The following is a 26,009-nucleotide window of genomic DNA, read 5'->3' on the forward strand; positions in this document are numbered from 1 at the left end:
TGTTATTAAAAGTTAGCGCGCTCATCCCAGACCCAGCCCCAGCAGCTGCTGGGCCCCTGTTCCTATGCAGGTTGTCCTGTTCCTGTCCTTATGCTGTATTAAACCTGCAAAACTCCTACTACCTCGAATCTTGACTCTTATTTATTGAGCTATCTGTTATGATATATGTCTAGTCAAAAATAGGGTATTATTTATTTATTTACCACACTGCCCTCACACTGCAAGCCTCCTTAACCTGTCCCACACACTGCAAGCCGCCTTAACCTGGCCCCCACACTGCAAGCCTCTTTAACCTGCCCCCACACTGCAAGCCTCCTTAACCTGCCACCCACACTGCAAGCCTCTTTAACCTGCCCCCACATTGCAAGCCTCCTTAACCTGCCCCCAACACTGCAAGCCTCCTAAACCTGCCCCCACACTGCAAGCCCCTTAACCTGCCCCCACACTGCAAACCTCTTTAACCTGCCCCCACACTGCAAGCCTCCTTAACCTGCCCCACACTGCAAGCCTCCTTAACCTGTCCCCACACTGCAAGCCTCCTTAACCTGTCCCCACACTGCAAGCCTCTTTAACCTGCCCCCGCACTGCAAGCCTCTTTAACCTGCCCCCACACTGCAAGCCTCCTTAACCTGCCCCCACACTGCAAGCCTCCTTAACCTGCCCCACACTGCAAGCCTCCTTAACCTGCCCCCACACTGCAAGCCTCTTTAACTTGCCCCCACACTGCAAGCCTCCTTAACCTGTCCCCACACTGCAAGCCTCTTTAATCTACCCCCACACAGCAACCCTACCTAACCTGCCCCACATTGAAAGCTTCCATACCTTGCAAGCCTCCTTAACATGGTCCCACACTGCAAGCCCCTTAACCTGCCACCACACTGCAAGCCTCTTTAACCTGCCCCCACACTGCAAGCCTCCATAACCTGCCCCCACACTGCAAGCCTCCTAAACCTGCCCCCACACTGCAACCCTACCTAACCTGCCCCGCATTGAAAGCTTCCATACCCTGCCCCCACACTGCAAGCTTCCCTAACCTCCTTCAGTCATCTATTCCCCACTCCCCCATGGCTTATAAATTCCCTAAACTTGTATATTTCTGTATTAATATCATTTTTACCTCAGTGAAGTCTTTCCACCTAAGTTAGGCAGGTTCTCTTATTAGCTTCAGAAGATGATCTTGTGCTAACATACAGCACACCTATAGGCTTGCAGAATTCCTTGGTGGAACATACAAAGTAAATATGAAGTTGAATAATTTACAGTTTAATTATAAATAAAACAAACTGTATGATATTTCTTGTGTTGAGGGCCAGAGAATGGATTTGGTAAAGAAGAGCAATTACCTTGGAGTAGAAATTAAATCTACACTAGCCTAGGATTCCCAAATAAGAAACCTTTAAAAAAGAACTGATTTAAAAGTTGAAAAGCACTTACAAGGCCAATTAAACACTATTCTACATTTTACATTTTTAAATGTATTGGCAAGTATGAATAACTACGATCTAAATTTCTAATAATTCATTTGGTATTAGACGCAACACTTCGCAGTACGTTATAATGCTTGAATTAGTTACAATCTCTGCAAACAAATAGACTTGTTAAGTACATTCATGGCAAAAGGATCTTTATTGATCAGTGGAGTGGTCAGAGGCTCAGAGGACCTTGGTGATGTACAAAGATTAGTGCATTCTAGAATCAGTCTACGTAGGTTTAAGGAAGACTTTTTTCAGAAGCTAAAACTGTTGTTGGTAAACAGATTGCTTATAATTTACTCGCAATTGAGGCCTTAATGGTATAAGTATAAATCTATAACTAAACAACAAATAAATAAATCCTGGTACTTTCTCTTCATCACATTGATACATTAACCGGAGACGTGGTCTGTGGCGTCCAGAGATGAATTACGTAAACTATATGGGATAGGTAAATTAACTTAAGAGCATCTGATAAGCCTATGTTTGGGACACTTGGGACTATGTTCACATTAATTGGTAAAGCCAATAGGTCTCACCTATGTAAGAGCGATTGGTAACGCCAATATGCTTAAGCAATGTTGTACGCTAGAGTGGCAGCTGTTCAGCATGGCTAAAAGTTCGAAGGGTAAAGGAGAGTGGGGTGTCAAAGTGGAGGTGAGTTTTGGAGTGGCGTAGACTGGCGTGGAATGACCTACAGTAAAGTTGAGTGGCGTGGAGAGGAGCCAAGTGTTATGTGGAGTAGAGTCAAGTGTTCTGGAATGACTCACAGTAGAGTTGAGTGGCGTGGCAGAGAGAGCGATGAAGTGGAGCGTCATGGAGTAGCGTTTATTGCTGTAGCGCGTTTTGTGTTGTAGCGCATCTTGAAGGGAGTAGTGTTTTGTAGGGTTGAGTTGCTTAGAGTTTAGCACTTTGAGCAGTGTATCAGTGAAGTGGCACAGAGTGTCGTGGTGCAGAGTGTTATACAGAAGAGTGGTGTTCAGCGGTGTAGGTTGTCAGAGTGGGGTAGTGTCATAGAATGGAGTAGAGTGCTCTAGAGTGGAGTGGCAGCGTGGAGTAGACTTTTAGTGAGGCAGAGTTTAATGCAGAAGAGCGTAAAAAGTAGAGTAGTGTCACAGAATGGAGTAGAGTGCTGTGGAGTGGCAGAGTGGAGTAGATTGTCAGTGGGGCAGAGTCTAATGGAGCAGAGCCTAGAGTGAGGTGGAGAGTCGTAGAGTATCCTAGGGTGAGGTGGAGTGTCGTAGAATATCCTAGAGTGAGGTGAAGTTTCGTAGAGTATCCTAGAGTGAGGTGGAGTGTCGTAGAGTATCCTAGAGTGAGGTGGAGTGTCGTAGAGGTTTGGTTAACGGGAGGGACGAACTCTAGCTGGACAGCCAAAAACAAATAAAGCCAGCAAACAGAAAGCCATAAAATGTGAGATGGAAACCACAAAGCCAATGGTAAGCAACGGGCGGAACGCATTCCTAGGTCAACATTCTGAATGTTCACAATGTCTTTAGCATAGGCTGTGACCTAAAAACATATACTTATATTGATTCAAGCAAGGGAATGCTCTGAAGTCTTTTGGTTTCTTCCAATGATACACATGTTATACTAGCTAAACTTAATGAATTGTTTAATGTATCACTGAAGAAACAAGGTGTGATTTAAAATAAAAAAAATCTGTAAAGGGTAATATTGTATAAATTGTCAGGCACCCTTGGTGACTTTTTATTTTAAGGCCATTGGGTGTGGATGTAGTGTACGTTTGTAATGGTAGAACGATGATTGCATTAACTACATACTACTATTTCTAACTTGCCCCAGTGCTTAAATCAAATCTCTAACGCCTACCACAGCTTCACAAGCCCTTCTAACATTCCCATCTTAGCTGCTTACAGAGGCTCTGTGATCTCCCTTCCGCCCTTGTCTATTTTTTCCGCAGTTGGTGCTTAACAGTTCTATACATTTCTGGAGTCCTGGCCCTGGCTAGACTGTACATTTATCCGACTGTGGGTCATCTTGAAGTGCTTAGAACCCAGTGGCCTTAGTCTGAGGCTGGATGGGGTCAGACATTAATGTAATCCTCAAGTACTCATGATGAGGGCTAGAGTGTTCAGATCTAATAATGCTTCTACTAAGGGTGTGTAGTGCCCCTCTTGGCCTTCTCGCATGTGATGAAATGCACAATGTGAGATGACAGCCACAGCTGGATGGCGTCAGTAGTGTGTGTTCCAGTCTCCTGCTCTCCCCGTCACTGCGTAAGGTTCAGAGCTTTGGGACAGAGCTCTTCAATCAGAAGCCTCGTCTTTACTCCCTCCAGTATTACAGTACTAAAACTCCCTCCAAGGATGAAGATGATTACTCTCCTCCTGCATTCTTCGCAGGCTAGAGATCCTGCTTTCTAATGACGGGAACCTCATCCACGTGATGGGCCACACATGTACAGATGAGCAGCAGTACCATCTATCTAGAGTTCAGATACGTCATGTCACCCACCTGATAATATCCAAATTCATGGCTACTTCCCCAGAACAATGACGAAGTAGAAGTTCATATTGAAAAATAATGGATCACAAAGCGTTCACTAAAAGAAATGTATTTGCTGGGTCAGCCGGCCACCATTCACAATTCAGGTGCTGGGAAGTAACACACTGGAACTCAGAGTGGCTGGACCGACCCTAGCTGCCACGCAGCGTGTCCAGGTCAGAAGAAGTCTGTGTGTTAAACTTATGCTCCTGTTCCTCGTTGTGCTCGCTTTTCTGCCCCCCCCCCCGTTGCCTCGTTGTGCTCGCCTTTCTGACCACCCCACCCCGTTCCTCGTACTGCTCGCTTTTCTGACCCCCCCACTGTTCCTCGTTGTGTGTGTGGCTGTGTGTGTGTGTGGCTGTGTGTGTGTGTGGCTGTGTGTGTGTGTGGCTGTGTGTGTGTGTGGCTGTGTGTGTGTGTGGCTGTGTGTGTGTGTGGCTGTGTGTGTGTGTGGCTGTGTGTGTGTGTGGCTGTGTGTGTGTGTGGCTGTGTGGCTGTGTGTGTGTGTGGCTGTGTGTGTGTGTGGCTGTGTGGCTGTGTGTGTGGCTGTGTGGCTGTGTGTGGCTGTGTGGCTGTGTGTGTGTGTGGCTGTGTGGCTGTGTGTGTCTGTGTGGCTGTGTGTGTGTGTGGCTGTGTGGCTGTGTGTGTGTGTGTGGCTGTGTGTGGCTGTGTGGCTGTGTGTGTGTGTGTGTGGCTGTGTGTGTGTGGCTGTGTGTGTGTGTGGCTGTGTGTGTGTGTGTGTGGCTGTGTGTGTGTGTGTGTGGCTGTGTGTGTGTGTGTGTGGCTGTGTGTGTGTGTGTGTGGCTGTGTGTGTGTGTGTGTGGCTGTGTGTGTGTGTGTGTGGCTGTGTGTGTGTGTGTGTGGCTGTGTGTGTGTGTGTGTGGCTGTGTGTGTGTGTGTGTGTGGGTGTGTGTGTGTGTGGCTGTGTGTGTGTGTGTGTGGCTGTGTGTGTGTGTGTGTGTGGGTGTGTGTGTGTGTGGCTGTGTGTGTGTGTGTGTGGCTGTGTGTGTGTGTGTGTGTGGCTGTGTGGGTGTGTGTGTGGCTGTGTGTGTGGCTGTGTGTGTGTGTGTGGCTGTGTGTGTGGCTGTGTGTGTGGCTGTGTGTGTGGCTGTGTGTGTGTGTGTGGCTGTGTGTGTGTGTGGCTGTGTGTGTGTGTGGCTGTGTGTGTGTGTGGCTGTGTGTGTGGCTGTGTGTGTGGCTGTGTGTGTGGCTGTGTGTGTGTGTGTGGCTGTGTGTGTGTGTGTGGCTGTGTGTGTGTGTGTGGCTGTGTGTGTGTGTGTGGCTGTGTGTGTGTGTGTGGCTGTGTGTGTGTGTGTGGCTGTGTGTGTGTGTGTGGCTGTGTGTGTGTGTGTGGCTGTGTGTGTGTGTGTGGCTGTGTGTGTGTGTGTGGCTGTGTGTGTGTGGCTGTGTGTGTGTGTGTGGCTGTGTGTGTGTGTGTGGCTGTGTGTGTGTGTGTGGCTGTGTGTGTGTGGCTGTGTGTGTGTGTGTGGCTGTGTGTGTGTGTGGCTGTGTGTGTGTGTGTGGCTGTGTGTGTGTGTGTGGCTGTGTGTGTGGCTGTGTGTGTGTGTGGCTGTGTGTGTGGCTGTGTGTGTGTGTGGCTGTGTGTGTGGCTGTGTGTGTGGCTGTGTGTGTGTGTGGCTGTGTGTGTGTGTGGCTGTGTGTGTGTGGCTGTGTGTGTGTGGCTGTGTGTGTGTGTGTGGCTGTGTGTGTGTGTGTGGCTGTGTGTGTGTGTGTGGCTGTGTGTGTGTGTGTGGCTGTGTGTGTGTGTGTGGCTGTGTGTGTGTGTGTGGCTGTGTGTGTGTGTGGCTGTGTGTGTGTGTGTGGCTGTGTGTGTGTGTGTGGCTGTGTGTGTGTGTGTGGCTGTGTGTGTGGCTGTGTGTGTGGCTGTGTGTGTGGCTGTGTGTGTGTGTGTGGCTGTGTGTGTGTGTGTGGCTGTGTGTGGCTGTGTGTGTGTCTGTGTGTGTGGCTGTGTGTGTGTGTGGCTGTGTGTGTGGCTGTGTGTGTGGCTGTGTGTGTGGCTGTGTGTGTGTGTGGCTGTGTGTGTGTGTGGCTGTGTGTGTGTGTGTGGCTGTGTGTGTGTGTGTGGCTGTGTGTGTGTGTGTGGCTGTGTGTGTGTGTGTGGCTGTGTGTGTGTGTGTGGCTGTGTGTGTGTGTGTGGCTGTGTGTGTGTGTGTGGCTGTGTGTGTGTGTGTGGCTGTGTGTGTGTGTGTGGCTGTGTGTGTGTGTGTGGCTGTGTGTGTGTGTGTGGCTGTGTGTGTGTGTGTGGCTGTGTGTGTGTGTGTGGCTGTGTGTGTGTGTGTGGCTGTGTGTGTGTGGCTGTGTGTGTGTGTGTGGCTGTGTGTGTGTGTGTGGCTGTGTGTGTGTGTGTGGCTGTGTGTGTGTGTGTGGCTGTGTGTGTGTGTGTGGCTGTGTGTGTGTGGCTCTGCGCGCGTGTGTGGCTCTGCGCGCGTGTGTGGCTCTGCGCGCGTGTGGGGCTCGGCGCGCGTGTGGGGCTCGGCGCGCGTGTGGGGCTCGGCGCGCGTGTGGGGCTCGGCGCGCGTGTGGGGCTCGGCGCGCGTGTGGGGCTCGGCGCGCGTGTGGGGCTCGGCGCGCGTGTGGGGCTCGGCGCGCGTGTGGGGCTCGGCGCGCGTGGGGCTCTCCGCGCGTGGGGCTCTCCGCGCGTGGGGCTCTCCGCGCGTGGGGCTCTCCGCGCGTGGGGCTCTCCGCGCGTGGGGCTCTCCGCGCGTGGGGCTCTCTGTGCGTGGGGCTCTCTGTGTGGGGGGCTGTGTGTGGGGCTGTGTGTGGGGCTGTTGGACCCGGCCTCATGGCGTGGTCCTACCCCTCCCGCATGGCGGGCCCAGGACGACATCAGCCCTCCTCCGGACCTCGGGCGGCCCCTTCTGCCCGACCCTGCACGCCCCAACACCACAAATCCGGCTACCATCCCGGATCCCCATAATCGGCCTGACCCCAGCGTAGGCCCATCACGACCGAAGCACGAGGCCGTGCCCGACTCCATCTTGGGCCCACCACGTCACGACCACGTGGCCTCGGCCCAAGCCTCGGCCCCAGCGAAGCCCAGACATCGAGGCACCAAGATCCACCCAGGTGGTCGAGTGGCCACTCGACAGATCCCGGAGGGAGAGGAGTTTCGATGGCCCTCCAGCCGTCCCCGGACGCCTGGTATCGATCGCCCTCCGGCCTCCCTGGGCGCTGGCTCCACCCCCCTGCTGGGTGTCTGGACACCATCATCCCGGCCCCTCTGGCCCCCAGGCGCGAGGGTCCGGACATCAAAGGACCTCCGTCCTATATCTGGGCCAGCCCCGGAGTAGGACGCCAGTTGTATCCTGGACTGGAAGCCCTGCTGACGCTGTCACGGCCGACACCAGACGAACTAATCCTTCCTGTAACCTGAACCCTCTGGAGAGCCTGCTGGCGCTGCCGCGGCCTACCTTGCTGAACGATCCGAGAGCCTGCTGGCGCTGCCGCGGCCTACCTTGTTGAACGATCCGAGAGCCTGCTGGCGCTGCCGCGGCCTACCTTGCTGAACCATCCGAGAGCCTGCTGGCGCTGCCGCGGCCTACCTTGCTGAACCATCTGAGAGCCTGCTGGCGCTGCCGCGGCCTACCTTGCTGAACCATCCGAGAGCCTGCTGGCGCTGCCGCGGCCTACCTTGCTGAACCATCTGAGAGCCTGCTGGCGCCGCCGCGGCCTACCTTGCTGAATCATCCTGTTAGCCTGCTGGCGCTGCCGCGGCCTGAGAGCTGTGCGTAGGGTATCCCTTCCTCCGCCCAGAGTAAGACTGTCCCGCTACCTTACCCTCCTTGTCCGAGACTTTACGGATCCCTCGATCCAGCTGTATATACTGCCAAGAACCCGCAACCGTTATTACTTATAAAAGCTTGAGAACTTGACCTCCTGTGTGGTGTCCGTTTGTAGTGCTGTGATTACTCTGCTGTACGATCCTAGGAGAGGGCCCTCATTCAGGAGGCCACTCGATAACGCTCGGCTACTTCTCAACGGAGGGGTGGACCTAGGGGTGGTCAGTCAGATATCTTCTGCCTCCCCCGGGTCGCCTTTCTAACAGGGGCTCTGTGTGTGGGGCTCTGTGTGTGGGGCTCTGTGTGTGGGGCTCTGTGTGTGGGGCTCTGTGTGTGTGTGTGCTTGGGGGGCTCTGTGTGCGCTGGGGGCTCTGTGTGCGCTGGGGGCTCTGTGTGCTGGGGGGCTCTGTGTGTGTGTGTGGGGCTGCATGTGTGTGTGTGTTTTTGTGTGTGTGTGGGGGGCTGTGTGTGTGTGGGGCTGTGTGTGTGGTGCTGTGTGTGTGGTGCTGTGTGTGCGGGGGGCTCTGTGTGTGGTGCTGTGTGTGCGGGGGGCTCTGTGTGTGTGTGTGTGGGGGGGGGGCTCTGTGTGTGTGTGGGGGGGGCTCTGTGTGTGTGTGGGGGGGGGGGGCTGTGTGTGTGTGTGGGGGGGGGCTCTGTGTGTGTGGGGGGGCTCTGTGTGTGTGGGGGGGCTCTGTGTGTGTGTGTCTGTGTGTGTGCCTTTCTGTGTGTGTGTGGCTTTGTGTGTGTGTGTGTGTGGCTTTCTGTGTGTGCGTGTGGCTCAGTGTGTGTGTGTGGGGCTCTCTGTGTGTGTGTGGGGGGCTCTCTGTGTGTGTGTGGGGGGGCGCTCTGTGTGTGTGTGGGGGGGCGCTCTGTGTGTGGGGGGGGGCGCTCTGTGTGTGGGGGGGGCGCTCTGTGTGTGGGGGGGCGCTCTGTGTGTGGGGGGGCGCTCTGTGTGTGCGGGGGGCTCTGTGTGTGCGGGGGGCTCTGTGTGTGCAGGGGGCTCTGTGTGTGCAGGGGGCTCTGTGTGTGTGTGGGGCTCTGTGTGTGTGTGGGGCTCTGTGTGTGTGTGGGGCTCTGTGTGTGTGTGGGGGGGACTGTGTGTGTGTGGGGGGGACTGTGTGTGTGTGGGGCTCTGTGTGTGGGGGGGTGGGCTCTGTGTGTGTGGGGGTCTCTGTGTGTGTGTGTGGGGGGGGGCTCTGTGTGTGTGGGGCTCTGTGTGTGTGGGGGGCTCTGTGTGTGTGTGGGGGACTGTGTGTGGGGGGGCTGTGTGTGTGGGGGGGGCTCTGTGTGTGTGTGGGGGGCCCTGTGTGTGTGGGGGGCCCTGTGTGTGTGGGGGGCTCTGTGTGTGTGGGGGGCTCTGTGTGTATGTCGGGGGCTCTGTGTGTGTGGGGAGGCTGTGTGTGTGTGTGTGCCTCTGTGTGTGTGTGTGTGTGAGTGTGCGGCTGTGTCTGGGGGGGCTCTGTGTGTGTGGGGGGGGGCTCTGTGTGTGTGGGGGGGATTCTGTGTGGGTGTGTGGGGGGGCTCTGTGTGTGTGTGTGGGGCTGTGTGTGTGGGGGGCTGTGTGTGTGTGGGGCTGTATGTGTGTGGGGCTGTGTGTGTGTGGGGGGGCTGTGTGTGTGTGGGGCTGTGTGGGGGGCTGTGTGTGGGGCTGTGTGGGAGGCTGTATGTGTGTGTGGGGGGCTGTATGTGTGTGGGGGGGATGTGTGTGTGGGGGGGGCTGTGTGTGGGGGGGGCTGTGTGTGGGGGGCTGTGTGTAGGGGGCTGTGTGTGGGGCTGTGTGTTTGTGTGGGGCTGTGTGTGTGTGGGGCTGTGTGTGTGTGGGGCTGTGTGTGTGGGGGGGGCTGTGTGTGTGGGGGGGGCTGTGTGTGTGGGGGGGGCTGTGTGTGTGGGGGGCTGTGTGTGTGGGGGGGCTGTGTGTGTGGGGGGGGCTGTGTGTGGGGCTGTGTGTGTGTGTGGGGCTGTGTGTGGGGCAGGTGTGTGTGTGTGGCTGTGTGTGTGTGTGTGTGGCTGTGTGTGTGTGTGTGTGTGGCTGTGTGTGTGTGTGTGTGGCTGTGTGTGTGTGTGTGGCTGTGTGTGTGTGGCTGTGTGTGTGGGGCTGTGTGTGTGGGGGGGGGGGCTGTGTGTGTGGGGGGGCTGTGTGTGTGTGGGTGCAAATGCAATAGGTCTCGCATTTGCGAGAGAAAAAGCTATTGACATTGTAAATGACAATGCCATTTATTTATCTGTTTTCAAAACCAACACATAAATAAAAAAATTGTCATTTACAATGCCAATAGCTCTAACTTTGGCAAAGGCGAGACCGTTGCATTGTAAATGCTTGTTAAGTAAATAAAAGCAGAAGCAAGACTGAGGGCTAGAGTATGGGAGCAAACAACGCAGCCAAAATATATCTGCGACTTGAAAAAAAGACTAATGACAAAGGCTGCAGACCATTTTGCTCAACTATCATGTTTTCTTTCCAAATATAATGTACTAAAATATTATTTACAACTTGGAAAAAAACAGATGGAGGACACAGACATTCAATAGAACATGTTTCATTCTTTTTTTTCTTAAATATTTTTATTGAGAGTTCAAGAAAATACAATAATTCAGTACTACAGGGTAAAGTGCATAGTGTAAAACTTTTAGAGTATAGGTACTCAAGATATCTTACAATTACATGGGTTGCAGAGAAAAAACATTGAATTTCTGAAAAGATCCATAAACAGTAATATAATGGCTAAAAGCTAGAGGTTCACAGAACATGAATAACAAAGTGCATAAGTGCGTAACATGGAATAACATTGTTTTCGTGGATTAACCTGAAAAAAATCAAACTTTCCAGGGTTTATCTATTCTATTAAAAATCCACAACCGCCTCTCTAATTTTATACTGTCTACTAACAGTCTTTCTCCCTAGATCCCGGACTAATTATCTATGGAGCTCCAACGTTTCTCAAAATTCATTAATGACCCTGACCTTAATGCATATTTTCCCTCAAATTCTTTGATTTTACTAACTTTCGCTCTCCATGCTTGGAAGGAAGGTATCTTATTACTTTGCCAGTTCTGTAAGATTGAGGATTTTGCTACGAATGCCGCCATATAAAAGCACTCTTCTTGTTTATTACTTAACGTCATTTTAGGCGAGCAACCCAATACTGCAATAAATGTATTGATGGAAATAGAGAGATCTATGGTAGCTCTAAGATAGTTTTCAATTTTCCCCCATAAATTGCTGATTTTGGGACAATCCCAAACAATATGTGACCAGGTGCCACCATTCCCTCTAGCGCAGCAAAAACACCTATCTTCAATTTGTGGATATATATTATGTAAAAAGGAAGGTGTCCTATAAATTAACTATTTTGTATAAAATTGCATACGTTTAAGATTCGCACCTCTTAATACTGTAGCTTTTAGTTTGTTAATTCTATTCAAAGTTATTTTTGGAACCTGTAATCCTTCTCTTTTCCACCATCTGTCTCAAATTTTTTCATATATGGGGACGGACTTGTTATCATCAAAGATTTTCACCCATGCACTAGCTGACCATTGTATCGGGGTTTCAAAAGCTTCACTAATTCCTATGCTTGATGTTATACTCCGGCATCAAACTTTTCCAAAAAGTGTCTACTAATAATAAATTACCATTTCAGCATGGCTTTAGAGTGTGGAAGCCCCGTTTCTATCTCTGGCCATGTCTTCCAGGAGTTGCAATTAGCAAAATCCCTAACCTGCGTATATCCATTCTCTTCCCATTTTCTTAAAACGCCAGTTTCTAATAAACTTTTCTCCCCATGTAAAGATTGGACAACCTTGTCGAGCTATTTATTCCAGGAATGCTAAGAATTGACTTTTTTGTTTGAACATCGATTGGAGAGTTGTAGATCTTACTTTCTTAGGGTTCTTAACTATTCTTGTTGGATCTACAATTTTATACTCCATTAAAATCTTGTTCATAAAAAAATATCAACCTCCGGGGGTTCTGACTGAGATGATATACAACTCTTTTGTGCAAAACTTGCATGATAGTAGTTCCTTATGTTTGGAAGGGACAACCCTCCCTCTGCAATAGAGTAACTTAAAGTGCTAGGTGCCAGCCTCAGTGTTTTATTAGTCCATAAGAAGGATGAGAGCATACTATCTACCTCTTTAAAAAAAAGGCGTTGGTAATGCACACGGAGCAGCTGAAAATAGAAAGTTAAATAAGGGTAGGATAGACATACGTATTAGTGCCACACGACCTAGTATTAACAATGGGAGTCGGTTCCATCGTGTTAAAAGGCATTTAACTTTTTGGATTAGCAGGATATAGTTCAATTGAAATATATCCTCTACTTTCTCTGTCACATAAATCCCTAGATATCTCTTTGGGCGAGTGTTATAGACTAATCTAAAACTTGTGTGAGAAGGTGGCTCTATATATACTGGACTAGGATGAAGTACAGTGTGTATAGAGTCCACCAACCCCAGAGGTATAACAGAGGTTAAAGTCAGAACTGACCTTACTCTCCAAAGTGGTAGCTTGGTCGAGCAGTAAGGCAGTACCAGAGGACAGTGTAAAGCATTTGTGGTACACACTCAGTCAGCAAAAGGTTTCACACACTCAAGGGCCACTTGTGTTTATATCCACAGATATAGTGGTTTTATTTTTAGAACCAACAGTTATAAAAATATACTTTTCTGGTTATGAGTAATCTCATGTAAATACTTTTCAAAGGGGAAATAAAGGTTGTGCACACAATGATTACAGTATTGATAGTAAGCAACACAGTCCTGAAACACACTTTAGCAATGAGCTCAATGGGTTTTCTACATACAAGTACAGTTGATTACTTTATAGATTACTTTGGGAGTTCCAGGACTAGGTCTTAGATTCAGTCCTGGGGTCTAAGCTGAAACCAGATTAGCAAAAACGTTATAGCTGTAGTGAATTTTCATGACACTAAAGCGGTTTTAAAAGTTCACACTTAGAAACTTTTCAATGTAAATCTCACAATGTTATTCAATGGTAGGAAATTCAGGTTGCAGGTAGCGTTACTTTTGTAACCCAGCACTGGTCTCCTTGGGCCAGCTCTGGGGGCTTAACTCAAAACAGGTTGGTAATTGCGTTTCAGTATTTCGTATGATTTTTAAAGAATATTTGCAGTTTTCAAAAGTAGACAGAATAAATTTCATAGAAAAGCAGACAATGGGTCCCTATGGAGAAAATACAGGTTACTTATAAACCCACTAGGGATTACTTTTGTGGTTCAGTACTGGGATGAAAGGTACAGTACTGGCTTCTCCCCTGAACCCAGGTGAGTACTTCGGAATTCGGACTTTGGCTGATTTTATAGGAATATTTTCAGTTTTCAAAACGTCACTTTTTCGAGTCAAAATGAGTCAATGTTATCCAATGGCAGGTAAGTGAATTACCGGTTTCCAGGTGAGTACTTGGTTGTTGAAGGTAGGTTCTGGGCATAATCTCAGGGGTTCCCCAGGGTCAGGTAAGTACAGTTAGATCAGTCCCAGCGGAACAGGGGCGGCCGGCGCAGAGGTAGGTAGGCCCAATGATATCCAATGAGGGAACGGGGGCCTTTGGTTGGTGGCTGCTGGCTAGCAGGCCACGCGGCTCTGCGAGCTGAGCTACTGGTCACTTGCTCAGGGCAAGGGGGGGGGGGAGTAGGATAGAACAAAGAGGTCACAGCCAGCGGCACTCAGGCGGCTGGGTGCAGGGTGCTTTTGAGCCGTCGGACGCTCAATGTTATCCAATGAGGATCTGGAAAATGGAACAAAGGCTGCAGACTCGGGACAGAGACTCTACAAGGGCGACCAGCACTTCGAGAGGTAAGTTGGGATGTTGGAGCACAGGTAGGTACCCCCACAGGGAGGCACAGGGCTCTGTAGGGCATCGGGTGCAGGGATGTCTTTGCGTGTCGGAAAAGCATACCCTCGACTGGTCGCGGTTGGGGTGGCCCCTGGTTCTGAGAATGCAGGATTCGTCTAGTTCGTCGAGGTGGGTCTTTGAGCACTGGACTTCGGGTCCCAGTCGCCAGGGGGACGTCCTCATGGTCTTGGTTCGGTTATGCCCGGCCCGGGCTCGGCTGGTGCAGAGTAGGCTGGACCGGAGCTTACTGGTGAGCACTAGGTGGGTTGTTGCAGCAAAGCCTCTGCTGATGGGAGTCCCAATCTTCAAGAGGGTCAAGGCTGGCAGGTCCTCTGGGTGTCCCAAGGTTGCTGTCCGCGGGGGTTGCTGGGTTTAGGCAGGAGCAGGTTCCAGGATCAACAGGCCGGTAGGGCTGGGGCCAAGTCAGTTGTTGTTGTCCTGTTATTAGCAACTGCACGGCAGGTCGTCATCTTCTTTCTTCTTCTTGGTATCGGAATCTGAGGAGGGAAGGTTCAGGGAGCCCCTAAATACTAAATTTAGGGGTGTTGCAGGTAGGGCAAGGGCAGGGGCCAATGGCTCCCTGTCCCGGGGTGAGAACACCCCCTAGCCTGCTCCCCTCCTGTGGGAGAGGGGCGGGAGCCTAGCTGGGATTGGGCAGGACTCCCCATCTACAAGATGGCCGGAGCCCGGAGTCGTGCTTCACCTCGCCTCCTCCATCTGAGGGGTGGAGTTGGCACACCCTCCTTCCTGACATAGTTTTTACCGCCAGTCTTTTCCCCTGTCCATCCTGGGGGAGGAGACATATCACCTCGCCCAGGATGTACATTGTTGCAGGCCCAGGAGAGCGGGGGGCTCTCCACCCAGGGGTCCAGCAACATGACTGCTGTGTGGCAGCCTCTGCAGCCATTCAGCCCAGACATGGATTGTAGGTTCGGGTTTTGGGGCATCTCTAAGATGCCCTCTCGTGCATCTTACATTAAATCCCACACTGGCATCGGTGCGGGTTTAATGTGCCGAGAGGTTCGGTACCAAACTTGTCAGTCTTCAGTGAAGCCATTATGGTGCTGTGGGGTTCGTAATGACAACCTCCCAGCACCATATACTCTTAAATGGCATCACTGCACTTACAGTGCCCAGGAATGGCCATTCCTGGGTACTGTAGGGGCACAGGGCTCATGCACCGGTGCCCTCACCTCTGGCATAGGGCACCCAGCTAGAGGGGTGACTGAAGTATGCCAGGGCAGTGGGTTCTGTGGGCATGGCACAGAGGGATGTGTGCTATGTCAACTCTTGTTTTAGTTCTGCACTTTGGCACTCAGCCTGCAAAAAGCAGTGTGTGGGTGCCAGGGTACAGGGCCCCTGAGGGTGGCACAATCAGTGCTGCAGCCCTCAGAGGTCTTCTCTGGTCACCATGCCCTGGGTACCTAGCGAACCATTTACTAGGGGCTGACAGGTGGCCAGAGATGCCAATTGGGTATTTTTTTTCAGCATAGCTTTTCTTTTTAGGGAAGGAACACAGGCCCTGGGTACCTGCTTGGCAGCGACCCAGGGCACACTCCATCAAAGCACATCAGCTGTTCAGAAAAAAAGTGGGGGCATACCGAGGCAAGAAAGAAAGCCCTTTCTCACAACTTGGCAATAGCGAATCGATGGAGCAATTGCACAGTTACATTTCCGTCTTGGCCTTATTTATTTTATAGCCTCAATCGCCAGGATTTCCTCCTGGGTGCCTTCTTTAGGAATTAGATATAGGACAATATTATCAGCATATATTTTCATGTTAGTCATCCCTTGCAGGGGAACGTTTTGCGCCTTTTTCTACCTGATCGCTATCACCAGGGGCTCTATAAATAATGCAAATAAAATTGGGGATAGAGGGCACCTTTGTTCAGTACTCCTATTTATTGGACAGGTACCTACTTTCATGGAGCTAATTAGAATTTGCACCTGTGAGTTCTTGTATAACAGTCCGATTAATTGTGTGAATCCATCCAGGAAGCCAAACTTTTCCAAAATTAAAAATGAACAATCCCATGATACCAAGTTGAATGCGTTTTCAGCACCTAAAAACCATATCTGAGCCTCTGTCCTATTTTTATTAAAAAAAACTAATGCTTCTAATAAAAATTTCGTATTGGTAGAACATGTTTAATTCTTGCCAATATAAAATAGTAATGGCGATTCAACTTAAAACGTATAAGGGCATTATAAAACTGATACGGACCTCATTAAGAAATCACAAAAGTGCACCCATGGTTCTATGACTTCAGTGGAGCAAATTTACGTTATTCAGGAATTCACAAGAGTTTACAAAAGTAAGTCAGGAAAATTGTGCCAGGTACAGGTTTCACACCATACTTTTGGCACATCTTTGAGAATTTCATGTTCGCGAGCAAATGTACATTTGGACATTTGTTCAGGCAAAATTTTCCAAAGCAGTGCAAATTCACCTTTTAAAACTTTTACTTTTTTACTCAATTGAAAAATATTGTCCACTCTTGTAGAAACTTCTTTCTCCCCATGAAAAACGTCTCAATCATGTTCTTGACATTAGTACATTTCCAAGCTCCGTGGAGAAGTGTGGCTCAATGGTTAGAGCGGCAGACCCTGATGCAGAGGTCTGGCCCGGACCAGGGTTCAATACCCGCCTCGGCGGGTCCTGGGCTCAATTTCCTCGGACCTGAAAATTCTCGCCTCGGTGCCTATCCTACATGCCTGGCTACATGAGGGATCTGGTCCGGATGTGGCTTTTGCCCTTCCCCCAACATATGCGATTCTTAGAAAGGACAGGCCAATGAAAACTGGGGGTGGACTTGCTGTCATTTATGATAAATCTCTCAAATGTACAGTCGAGACACTTCCAATCCCGGGCTGCGAAGCTACACTTTTCAAACTATGTCTGAACCCTAATTTTACGCTCTCTGGTGCCTTGATATATAGACCTCCCGGGAATGGTTCCAAATGGACTTCTGAATTTGTGGACCGTATTACCCCTTCTGTCTTGGCTTCGAAAAATTTCTCATTAATTGGAGATTTTAATCTACACTTAGAGGACCAGTCCAATACGGCCTGTGCGAATTTTCTAGAAGATCTGTCAGCGGTAGGGATAAATATCCGTAACTCTGGACCTACCCACGTGGCTGGTCATCTGCTTGATCCAATACTCTCTAATCTTCTAGAACTCACCTGGCAAGATACTAACCCGGTATGCTGGTCCGATCACCATTTGATTAAATTCAATCTGAAACTGCCGACAAACTCCCGCTCTCAAGTTATACCCCATCCCACAGCTAGAAAAAATTGGAAAATGCTAGATATCCCCAAACTTAACTTGGCACTCAGCAGGAATACACCCAACATGACCCAAGACATGGAAGGCATTGCACGCGCCACGCAACAATGGCTCAGTCAAGCGGCGGAGACCTGCATGCCTACCGTACCCACGAAGGGAAATATTCATCGCCCCCCTGTTCCTTGGTTTAATGATACTCTCAAGAAGGACAAAACTAAATGCAAATTACTCGAAAGGCTGTGGCGTAAAGACTTCGCCCCCGACAAGAAAAAAAGGTACCAAATAGCCAGGAATCTATACCATACCGCATGTAAAAAAGCACGCGCTGCCTATGTATCCCATACCATCACGACAGCTGTTAATAAACCTAAAACTCTATTCAATACAGTCAAAGATTTAGCAGGTGCCCAAACTATAGCTTCGGCCCGTCCCTTAAATGGAAAGCAATGCCAGGACCTTGCTCAATTTTTCTCGGATAAAATAGAAAAATTGATCATTGAAATCGACAGGAAAAAAGTCGATACCATCATTAAACAAGAGCTGGAGTATACTCCCACTGTCAACCAGTCTTTACAACATTGGCCACGTATTACAGCTGACAGTCTTCAATCCATTATGAAGACTATCAAATCAGGATCTCCACAAGACCCCATTCCCATAAAAATCATGAAAGAGTTAGACCCCCCCTCCCTTGAAATCATTGTGGCCACTTAAATTCTTCATTGGAGCTCGCTGAAGTACCCAGCCTCTGGAAACATGCAATAGTAACTCCACTTCTGAAAAAACCAACAGCTGACCCGGAAACATTGGCTAATTATAGACCCATCTCCCTCCTCCCGGCCGTCTCCAAATGTCTAGAGAGACATGTGCACTCAGCCCTCACCAGCTTCACGGACGAAAATTCCCTTCTCCACCCAACACAATCGGGTTTCCGCGCAGGTTTCTCTACTGAAACCGCACTACTGGGAGTCTCAGAAACCATCCGGAAACATCTGGATGAGGGTCAAACGGTTGCGCTTGTTCTACTCGACTTAAGCGCAGCCTTTGATACTGTGTCGCACCAAAAATTACTTATTACACTAGAAAACAACGGAATTCAAGGCAAGGCCCTAAGATGGATTAAATCCTTCCTAGACCAACGGACTTTCCAGATAGCATCTTCTACTGCTTGCTCTGGAATTGTCAACTCCCCCCATGGAGTACCGCAAGGATCCATTCTCAGCCCCCTTTTCTTTAACCTTTATCTTAGAACCCTGGCGGACCTAGTGGAAAAATCTGGATTTTCATTTAAGACGTATGCAGATGATTCTCAGATCATTTTCAGGCTGTCAGAATCTCATCCATCATCTCCATCTATGCTCAAACAAGGTCTCCTGAACATTTTCAACTGGATGACTGTTAACCAGCTGAAATTAAACGGAGAAAAGACGGAGATCCTTGTGATGGGCAAACAGCCGGACTTATGGAATGCCTTATACTGGCCTGCCCAGATGGGAAATCTTCCAACACCAGTTTCTCATGCTCGTAACCTGGGTGTGATCCTGGACAATGCTTTGTCCATGAAGCAACAGACCAGTAAGGTAGTTGGACTTTGCTTCACCATCCTAAGATGGCTCAAAAAGATAGTATGGATGTTGCCCATTTCCATGCAGAAAACCGTAGTCAATGCCTTAGTGACATCCCGGCTTGACTACGGGAACATCTTATATCTTGGTGCAAACAAAGGAATAATAAGGAGACTTCAATTGATACAGAACGTGGCTGCCCGCATTTTGTGCCAAATACCCAAAAATATCCACGTATCCCCTTATCTGCAAAAACTTCACTGGCTCCGAGTGGAAAACCGCATAAGATTCAAGGCCTTAAACTATATGTTTAAAATAAAAGCAGGCACTGCACCAAAATATCTTCAGGCACTAGTTCAACCTTACACCCCTCAAAGAAACTTACGATCATGTTCAGCTGCAACGTATTGTGTCCCCAGATTCAAGCTCACCAGAATGGGTGGCAGATCCTTCGCCCACCAAGGCCCATCTTTATGGAACAAACTACCACTCCACCTACGCAAAGAGGAGTGCTATTCCAAGTTCAGGAAAGAAATAAAAACCTGGTTGTTTGATCAATAACCGTTCTTTGACTGAATTGATCGTCCTTCTATGCTGCGTTGTCTTGTGCGCCGGGAAACCCTTTTTGGGTAGCTGTTGCGCCTTACAAGTTGATAAAATAAATAAATAAATAAATATCCTAATCATGGGTCCCACTCTGCAACTCTGGGCAATAGCTTGCTTAATCTCCACAACGGCCCAACAGCGCTGGGATGCCTGGCTTCACCTTGGGGATGCCCAGGAGTGGATATTTCACAGGGATAAAGGCAAGAAGGGTTCCTAAGCGGTATACGGACAGAGCTGGGACACCTCGGGTGAGGTAGCTGTGCGCTTTACAAATGCCCTCATTTCATTTCAAGCGGGGAACAGGCTAGAGAGAAGGTGGAAACTACCTTTAAACTTGCATGTTTGAAACTGTGCACAAACTGACAAGGAATTCAGGACTCGAAATAGCCCCTTCCAGACGAACGTGTTTCTTTCAGATGTGGCCCCTTCCAGTCTACTTTAAGAGACGGAGTGGAGTGGTGTGGCTCACTGGTTAGAGGCAGCAGACCCGTAAGCAGAGAACGGCCCGGGACCAGGGTTCAATTCCCGACGCGGCAGGGTCGTGGACCAGGGTCAAAAACGGACTCGATAATTCTCGCCTCGGTGCCTACTCTAACCAGGGAACAAACTCGGCAACTCTGGGCATTAAGCTTGCCTCATCTCTACAACGGCCCCCCACAGACGCCGGGGATGCCTGGTTTCACCTTGGAGATACCCAGAAAGGTACCACCTCACAGGGAAAACCAGGACGGGTTCCCCAGCGGTCTTCAGCGCCAGGATACTCCATGGAGTCGCAGTGCGCGTTACAAGTATACCCACATTTACATTTACATTAAGCCCCTGTGAGTAATCTGCTCACATGAAAACTTTAATGGAAGTAAAAACATTTTAGAATGATAAACAATTACTGCGACTGAACCCAGAAACATATGGGTAGATGACCAATAAAGTTTTAACTGTAACAAGGCTTTGCAGAGTTTATCTAGCTGTGAAATGTAAACATGCAAGCCCTTAGTATGTAACTGAGTCTGTGTAGGGGAAAAAGACTGGTAACTCATTGTTTGATTGAGGTAAAAGGGTGAAATCTCTTTCAGGAGAAATTTTGGGTCAGTCTGGAGTACAATTCTATCTGCATGAACTTGCATGACCGATTCTTGTAAAGTGAGGGACTGTAGCTCACTTATATGCCACAGTGAGCAAATTGCTATGAGGAAAGATGCTTTCCACGAGATGAACTGGATGGGGCAGGAGTGCAATGGTTCAAATGGAGGACATGTGAACGCTATATTAAGGCTCGAAAGCAGGCAAAGGAGAACTGTGGCAAAACGAAATGAAGAGAGCTGACCAAGAATTACACAGTGGGGTGAAATGAAGAATGTTGAACTGGAGGTGAACTCCATGATTGTCGAGAGGTAAACGAGGCCTCGTGCCACAAGCAGCATCTAGGTTTATTTACAGTAACATTTTGTGAAATTGAGTTCATGCTCTATAAATTTGCTAGAGCAATTTACAATATGGAAGCCAAAGTAAAAAAGTGAAAAACTGAGAAATCCTGAAATCTGCTCGAATCACAAGTACAGGCGGAGAGTTGAATTTAAGTCCTTATGTATTACCCATCGAGCCTTCTGGAGGACAGGCCCCCCTATTAATCATTCTCTTGTCACTCGTTATCACCCCACAAGACAGCTCAGATCAACTACTTCCTTCCTAGCCATGGTTCCCAAGATCAGAAGGGCCAGATGCGGAGGTTGAGCTTTTTCGTTTAATGCATCTAGACTCTGGAACTCCCTCCCTCTCCGCCTCCGGGCAGAGCCCAACTTGCTAACTTTTCGTAAACACCTAAAGACCTTGCTTTTCTCACATCCGGACTAATCCATCTGAGCCCGCTCCAATTCACGACTTCTGTTAGCGCTAGGACACCTGAGGGTAACTATCGCGCTTTATAAATCCTCTTTCTATTCTATTCTATTCTATTCTAAAGTCCTGGCATTTTCGTAGCCCGTCCATGATCACAAAGCCTGCCTAAATAAAGCCCATCCTAAACAGACCCATGGAGCAAATAGGACAAGCTGATTATTTTTAAGGGGCAAGTAGATGTTTGAAACATCTAGTCACTTTGGTAGTAGAAGTTTAATAAAATTCCATGTGGGTGACCATCAAAATAAAGGAAAATCTAGAGGGAAGGAACACCTGTTGCAGAGTTTGGGGCTCCCTTCATTGGTACAATAAAAGGGAGCATCCTACCATGGCTTGGCTCTTGCTTCTTGTTCACCTGCAGCTAGAAGGCACTCACTGTAAGGTAATGAGTTCAGATTCTACGCAATCGAATCAGGCAGCATGATAGGGACAGTACACACAGTACTAGACAAGTAACACGTTCAACGCCTACAACTTATGGACTGGCTGAAGACAACCCCTGAGCCTAGCCCCTAAACAGCAGTTTCTCTGGTTGTTCGAACAATTAGTCACTGATGAGGGATTAGAGTATTGCCTGTCGACACAAACCATGAACGTCTCATAGGCCTGTAAATCACTGTACCTGCTGGTTTGAAGGATTAACAATGGCAGTGAGCAGCGAGTGTCCAAGGGGATCGAACCTCACCAGCCTGCAAAGAAAGTAGACAAATCGTTACATCGGCACACTTCATAAATGAAAATACCATATAAGAAAAAAAGCAATCCAGCCACAAATGACAACCGCCCTCTCCCTGCCCCCGTTGAGATGCTTAGCAGCCTTTCATCTCAAGTGCTATGAACTGAGATGTCTGCTGGGCCTTAAATGTGTGCCAGGAAGCTCTAAAGGTTCCTAAATCCATGCATAAGTCACCTACTCCATGTTTTTTGCTCCGCATTCTGAGACTTCGTCTATTCTATAATGGAATAAAAAAGAACTACAAGTTCAAGAATGAAGAGCAAAATCGTCTTCCGGATGAGAGATTAAAGCACGGACCTGGAATATTTCAGAGCTATGCAATCCAGCGGACATATTTCATCTAGAATACATTATTGAATTAAATTCACAAAGCGGTTCCACTAACTTCCGTTGATTAAACAATGGCATAAAATATAGAAAGGCATCAGTAAAAATATAGAAAAAAATAAGGAAAGCCCAACAATCTGACCAACACCGACAAGAAATTCATTCACACATGCAAGCACTTATCAATGACATGTTTTGACTCGAAAAGAAACACTTCCCTGTAGATACTTTGGGCCCTACAACTCTGACTACCCCCTCTACAAAAGGAGCACCACTCATCCACCATCTCCTGGAACCCTCTTTTTCCCTGCTAGACAGCAGCCCCCATGTAACTATCTTTTCTGGGTTCTGTGGAAAGTGAGATGGGCGGAAGGTTTGCCTGTTAGTATACCTTTTATAAAAGGGAATGAATATTGTAGCATTCATGTGCATGTGCTATCGGCTGTACGGCCTACAATTACAACACTGAACCTATGCTCTCATATCCTAAAGCCTGACATTTCAAATGTCCTCCCACTAATCATTTCACTCCCATTCATGTCGGTTCATTGTATTCCTGGAAACTTCTTAGCTTTAAAAAAGAAAAACAAAAAAGATTTTACCAAAACCTTTATTTCTTTAAGTTCTACTCAATCACTTCGGATTCCTTCAGGTGATTTCAATTTGCAAGGGGGTACTACTTGAAAGCTCTCACTCATCTTGCCCACTAAAACAATTACCAAGTTCATCCACTCACAAAGCAGGTCATTTTCGTGATTTAGTCAATCCAGATAAAATTCTTCAAATTAACTCTGTGATTGCCCTGCTGGTTTCCATTTTCTTTGTGCACTTACACAAAGTCTGTCACAATCCCCCTCCTCACTTGCTCAATAGGCCTGTCAGTCCTCCTGTGGAGAATGATCTAATCATCTTCTCTCTAAAATACAAACCATTATAGAAAATGTCACTAAGGATCTTCTCCCTCTCAAGACCTTTGTTGCTGTAGACAAGAAATTCTTACTTCCTGGACGCGATCCACACCCACTAATGAATTGCCAATAACTCGCCGATGATTGTAAATCAGTATTTCCTCTTCACGTGATTCCAGTTAGCTTAATTTGACCTCTAAAAGAATTTTTTGTTGGTCACTCTTAACTCATCATTTCTTGAAATAAACTGCTTAAACAAGCATGTCCATAAAAAAATGGACGAGTCATTATGAGCATTCAGAAAAAGAGAAATACAAACTTATTTTAGCCTCATATAAAAATGTTATTTTTTAGCAAAAATCCAAATACTTCACTCAGAAGATAGAAGTAACGAAAAATTCAACAAAATAACTTTTTGTAACTGTTAAAGTTATTTAAACCTCCTGAGTTGGGGTTTCATGGAATGGACCAAACCTTCTGTAATTCATTGGCTTCCTTTTTTCAAGATAAGGTCAAGCCTGCCTTTAATCTTTTTTCTTCTAATCCTTTGACTGATCACAGTGACTCGCAAATTAAAAATAATGAATGTCACAGTGACTCCTAAATTATTAATAATGAATGTAAGGTCCATTTAACTTCTTTTGCTGAACTTTCTCAGGACCAAACTAAAACCATCCTCTTGCAAACAAAAGTCAGGATCTCCTCAGAATCCATGCCCTCCGAAAACAACTCATTTAATAGCAGACACTAGTTCGGAACACCTAACAGAAATTGTTAATCTTATGATTACGTCAGAAAAATGTCCCAGTGTCTGGAAGAAAGCTTACATTCTTCCTTTAATTAAAAAAGCTAACCTAGATCCTTCAGATCCTGGGAACTACCGTCCCATTTCCAGATTGCCTCCTTTTGGCAAAACTAATCAAAAAAGCGATTAATTCACAGCTGACAACTCTCTTTGAGGACTAGAGCCGCCTAGACCCTTGCCAATTCGCATTAAGGGAACATCACAATACAGAATTGGCATTGATAAGTGTCTCGGAACAGATCAGATTGACGTTGGATGCGGGGGTAGTGCAGTGCTGGTCCAATTGGGCCTCTCAGCGGCATTTGACACGGTAAACCACCAAACACTGCTGAATAGGGTGGAGGATATTGGGGTAAAAGACAAAGCCCTCGCTTTGGTCAAATCATTGTTGTCAGACAGAATTTAGTTTGTTGCGGCAGACAATTTTAAATCCTTGTCCTTCTCTCTCTTGCAGTGTCCCCCAGGGTTCGTCTCTTAGCCCAACCCTTTTTAAGATTTATGTAGCCCCTTTGGTCAAACGTATTAGATCTTTTGGGTTCTCTGCAGTCACCTATGCAGATGATACCCAATTAGTGATCTCAGTATCATCTAATATTTCAGAGGCAGCAAAGCGTTTTCACAACTGTATGCAGGAGATCGGAAAATGGATAGCCCAAAACGGCTTGAGGTTTAATTCAGGCAAGACCGAGGCACTGCTCTTTGGGAAGGATCTCTCCAATTGGTCCCAAGACTGGTGGCCACCTGAACCTGGCCAGCTTCCGTTGCCAGTTACGAAGGTAAAAAACCTCAGAGTTATCTTTGATAATCAACTGACCTTTGAAGGGCACGTAAATGCAATCATGTATGCCGCCTCATTCTTTATTATGAAACTTTTAAGAAAGATCTTTCCCTTCATTCCGAAAGACCTGAGGAAACTGTATTTTCCATTCTCTGATACTTTGAAAAAATGACTATGCAAATGATCTTTTCGCAAATATAAGGAAAAAAGGTCTCTATAAGCTACAGGTCCTACAGAACTCAGCCGCTCGCTTTTTACTTGGTATTTCCAAAAGAGAATGAGTCTCAGCTGCCCTGCCACTTCTCCGCTGATTACCTATTGAGAAGCGTACACAGTTTAAGGCCCTGTGCACTGCTTTCAGGGCTCTTCATGGGGGAAGGGCCACAAGTTTTTAAGCTTTGGTTTCGTTGGTATTTTCCGCCAAGATCCCTTCGCTCAGAATCAACATGCAATATCATTGTTCCTAGAGTAAAAATAGCAAAATGGGGCGGGAGAAATTTTATAGGTAGCACCTCCCATCTCTGAACAGCCTTCCCTTATTCCTGACAAAGGAACCGGACCTCCTCTGCTTCAGGGAAAAACGAAAAACCTGGCTTTTCAACCTGTATGAGTCTCTACACTCTGGCCACCCTCCTAACCTGCATTGTCCTGTTAGCACGCTTGCGCGCCTAGTCACCCCAGGGTAGTAGTGCGCGTTTATTATACATTTTTAATTTCATTGATCCTGTTTATGTAGCCATCAACGTATACTCCTCTCCGAGTCTTTGCTAAAGCATCAAAAGTTTATTGCGCAAAATAGTTTTATTCCTACTAGCGAGGTGCTTGATGACAGAAATGCTGGTTTTCAGATCCAACTGGATTAATGAGAAAGTTATTATATTAGTATTGATAAATGTGAGAAATTGGGGAATTGGTTGAGAGGGTGCTAGCCCTTTGAAAGCAACAACCACAATCTCTTTCCGGGTGAAACACCACAGGGCACTAAATGAATCTGTGCCCAACCTCCTGGTAGCCTGGCACAAAGCAGCCCGGTTTAACTGAAAGAAAATGTGCAGAGTATTTCTGGGGCACTTAAATAGAATTAAAGTGAAAACACAAGAAACATCCCACATCGATTTAGAATAGACTTGAATTTAATAAATTATTTGACAACAAAATGAGACAAAATCCAATTTGTAAAACCAGAGATATGCATTTTTAAATAATTAGGCAAAAAATTGCTCCTAGAATCACAAAGCACCAACCGTGGTTACCTGGTCGCACCAGACAAGGACAAACTCAAGTTCAAGATGATCACGATAGAGAGCGAGCAGGATACAAGGACCAGGTTAGGCCCACTGAAACATTTTTCATACACAAATAGCCTGGATATCCGGAACACATCATATTCTTTGTAAGTTATATATGACGGGCATTTGAATACTCCAAAGTTATGGCTATGCCGATTTATCTAGTCATGCCT

The 26,009-nt window shown here is 47.7% G+C and overlaps 1 protein-coding gene across 3 annotated transcripts in view; it reads right to left on the bottom strand.

Annotated features, from left to right (window-relative positions):
- The window catches only part of AMBRA1 (autophagy and beclin 1 regulator 1), a 581,139-nt gene that overhangs the window by 486,026 nt on the left and 69,104 nt on the right, over window positions 1-26,009 (bottom strand). For all 3 annotated transcript variants that reach the window (XM_078684411.1, XM_078684412.1, XM_078684409.1), the window contains exon 6: window positions 21,616-21,682. In XM_078684411.1, coding sequence (XP_078540537.1) covers window positions 21,616-21,682 — 67 coding nt within the window. The remainder of the gene's footprint in view (window positions 1-21,615; window positions 21,683-26,009) is intronic.

This window comes from Lissotriton helveticus, chromosome 3_2 (genome assembly GCF_964261635.1).
Source record: "Lissotriton helveticus chromosome 3_2, aLisHel1.1, whole genome shotgun sequence".
Classification (NCBI taxonomy): Eukaryota; Metazoa; Chordata; class Amphibia; order Caudata; family Salamandridae; genus Lissotriton; species Lissotriton helveticus.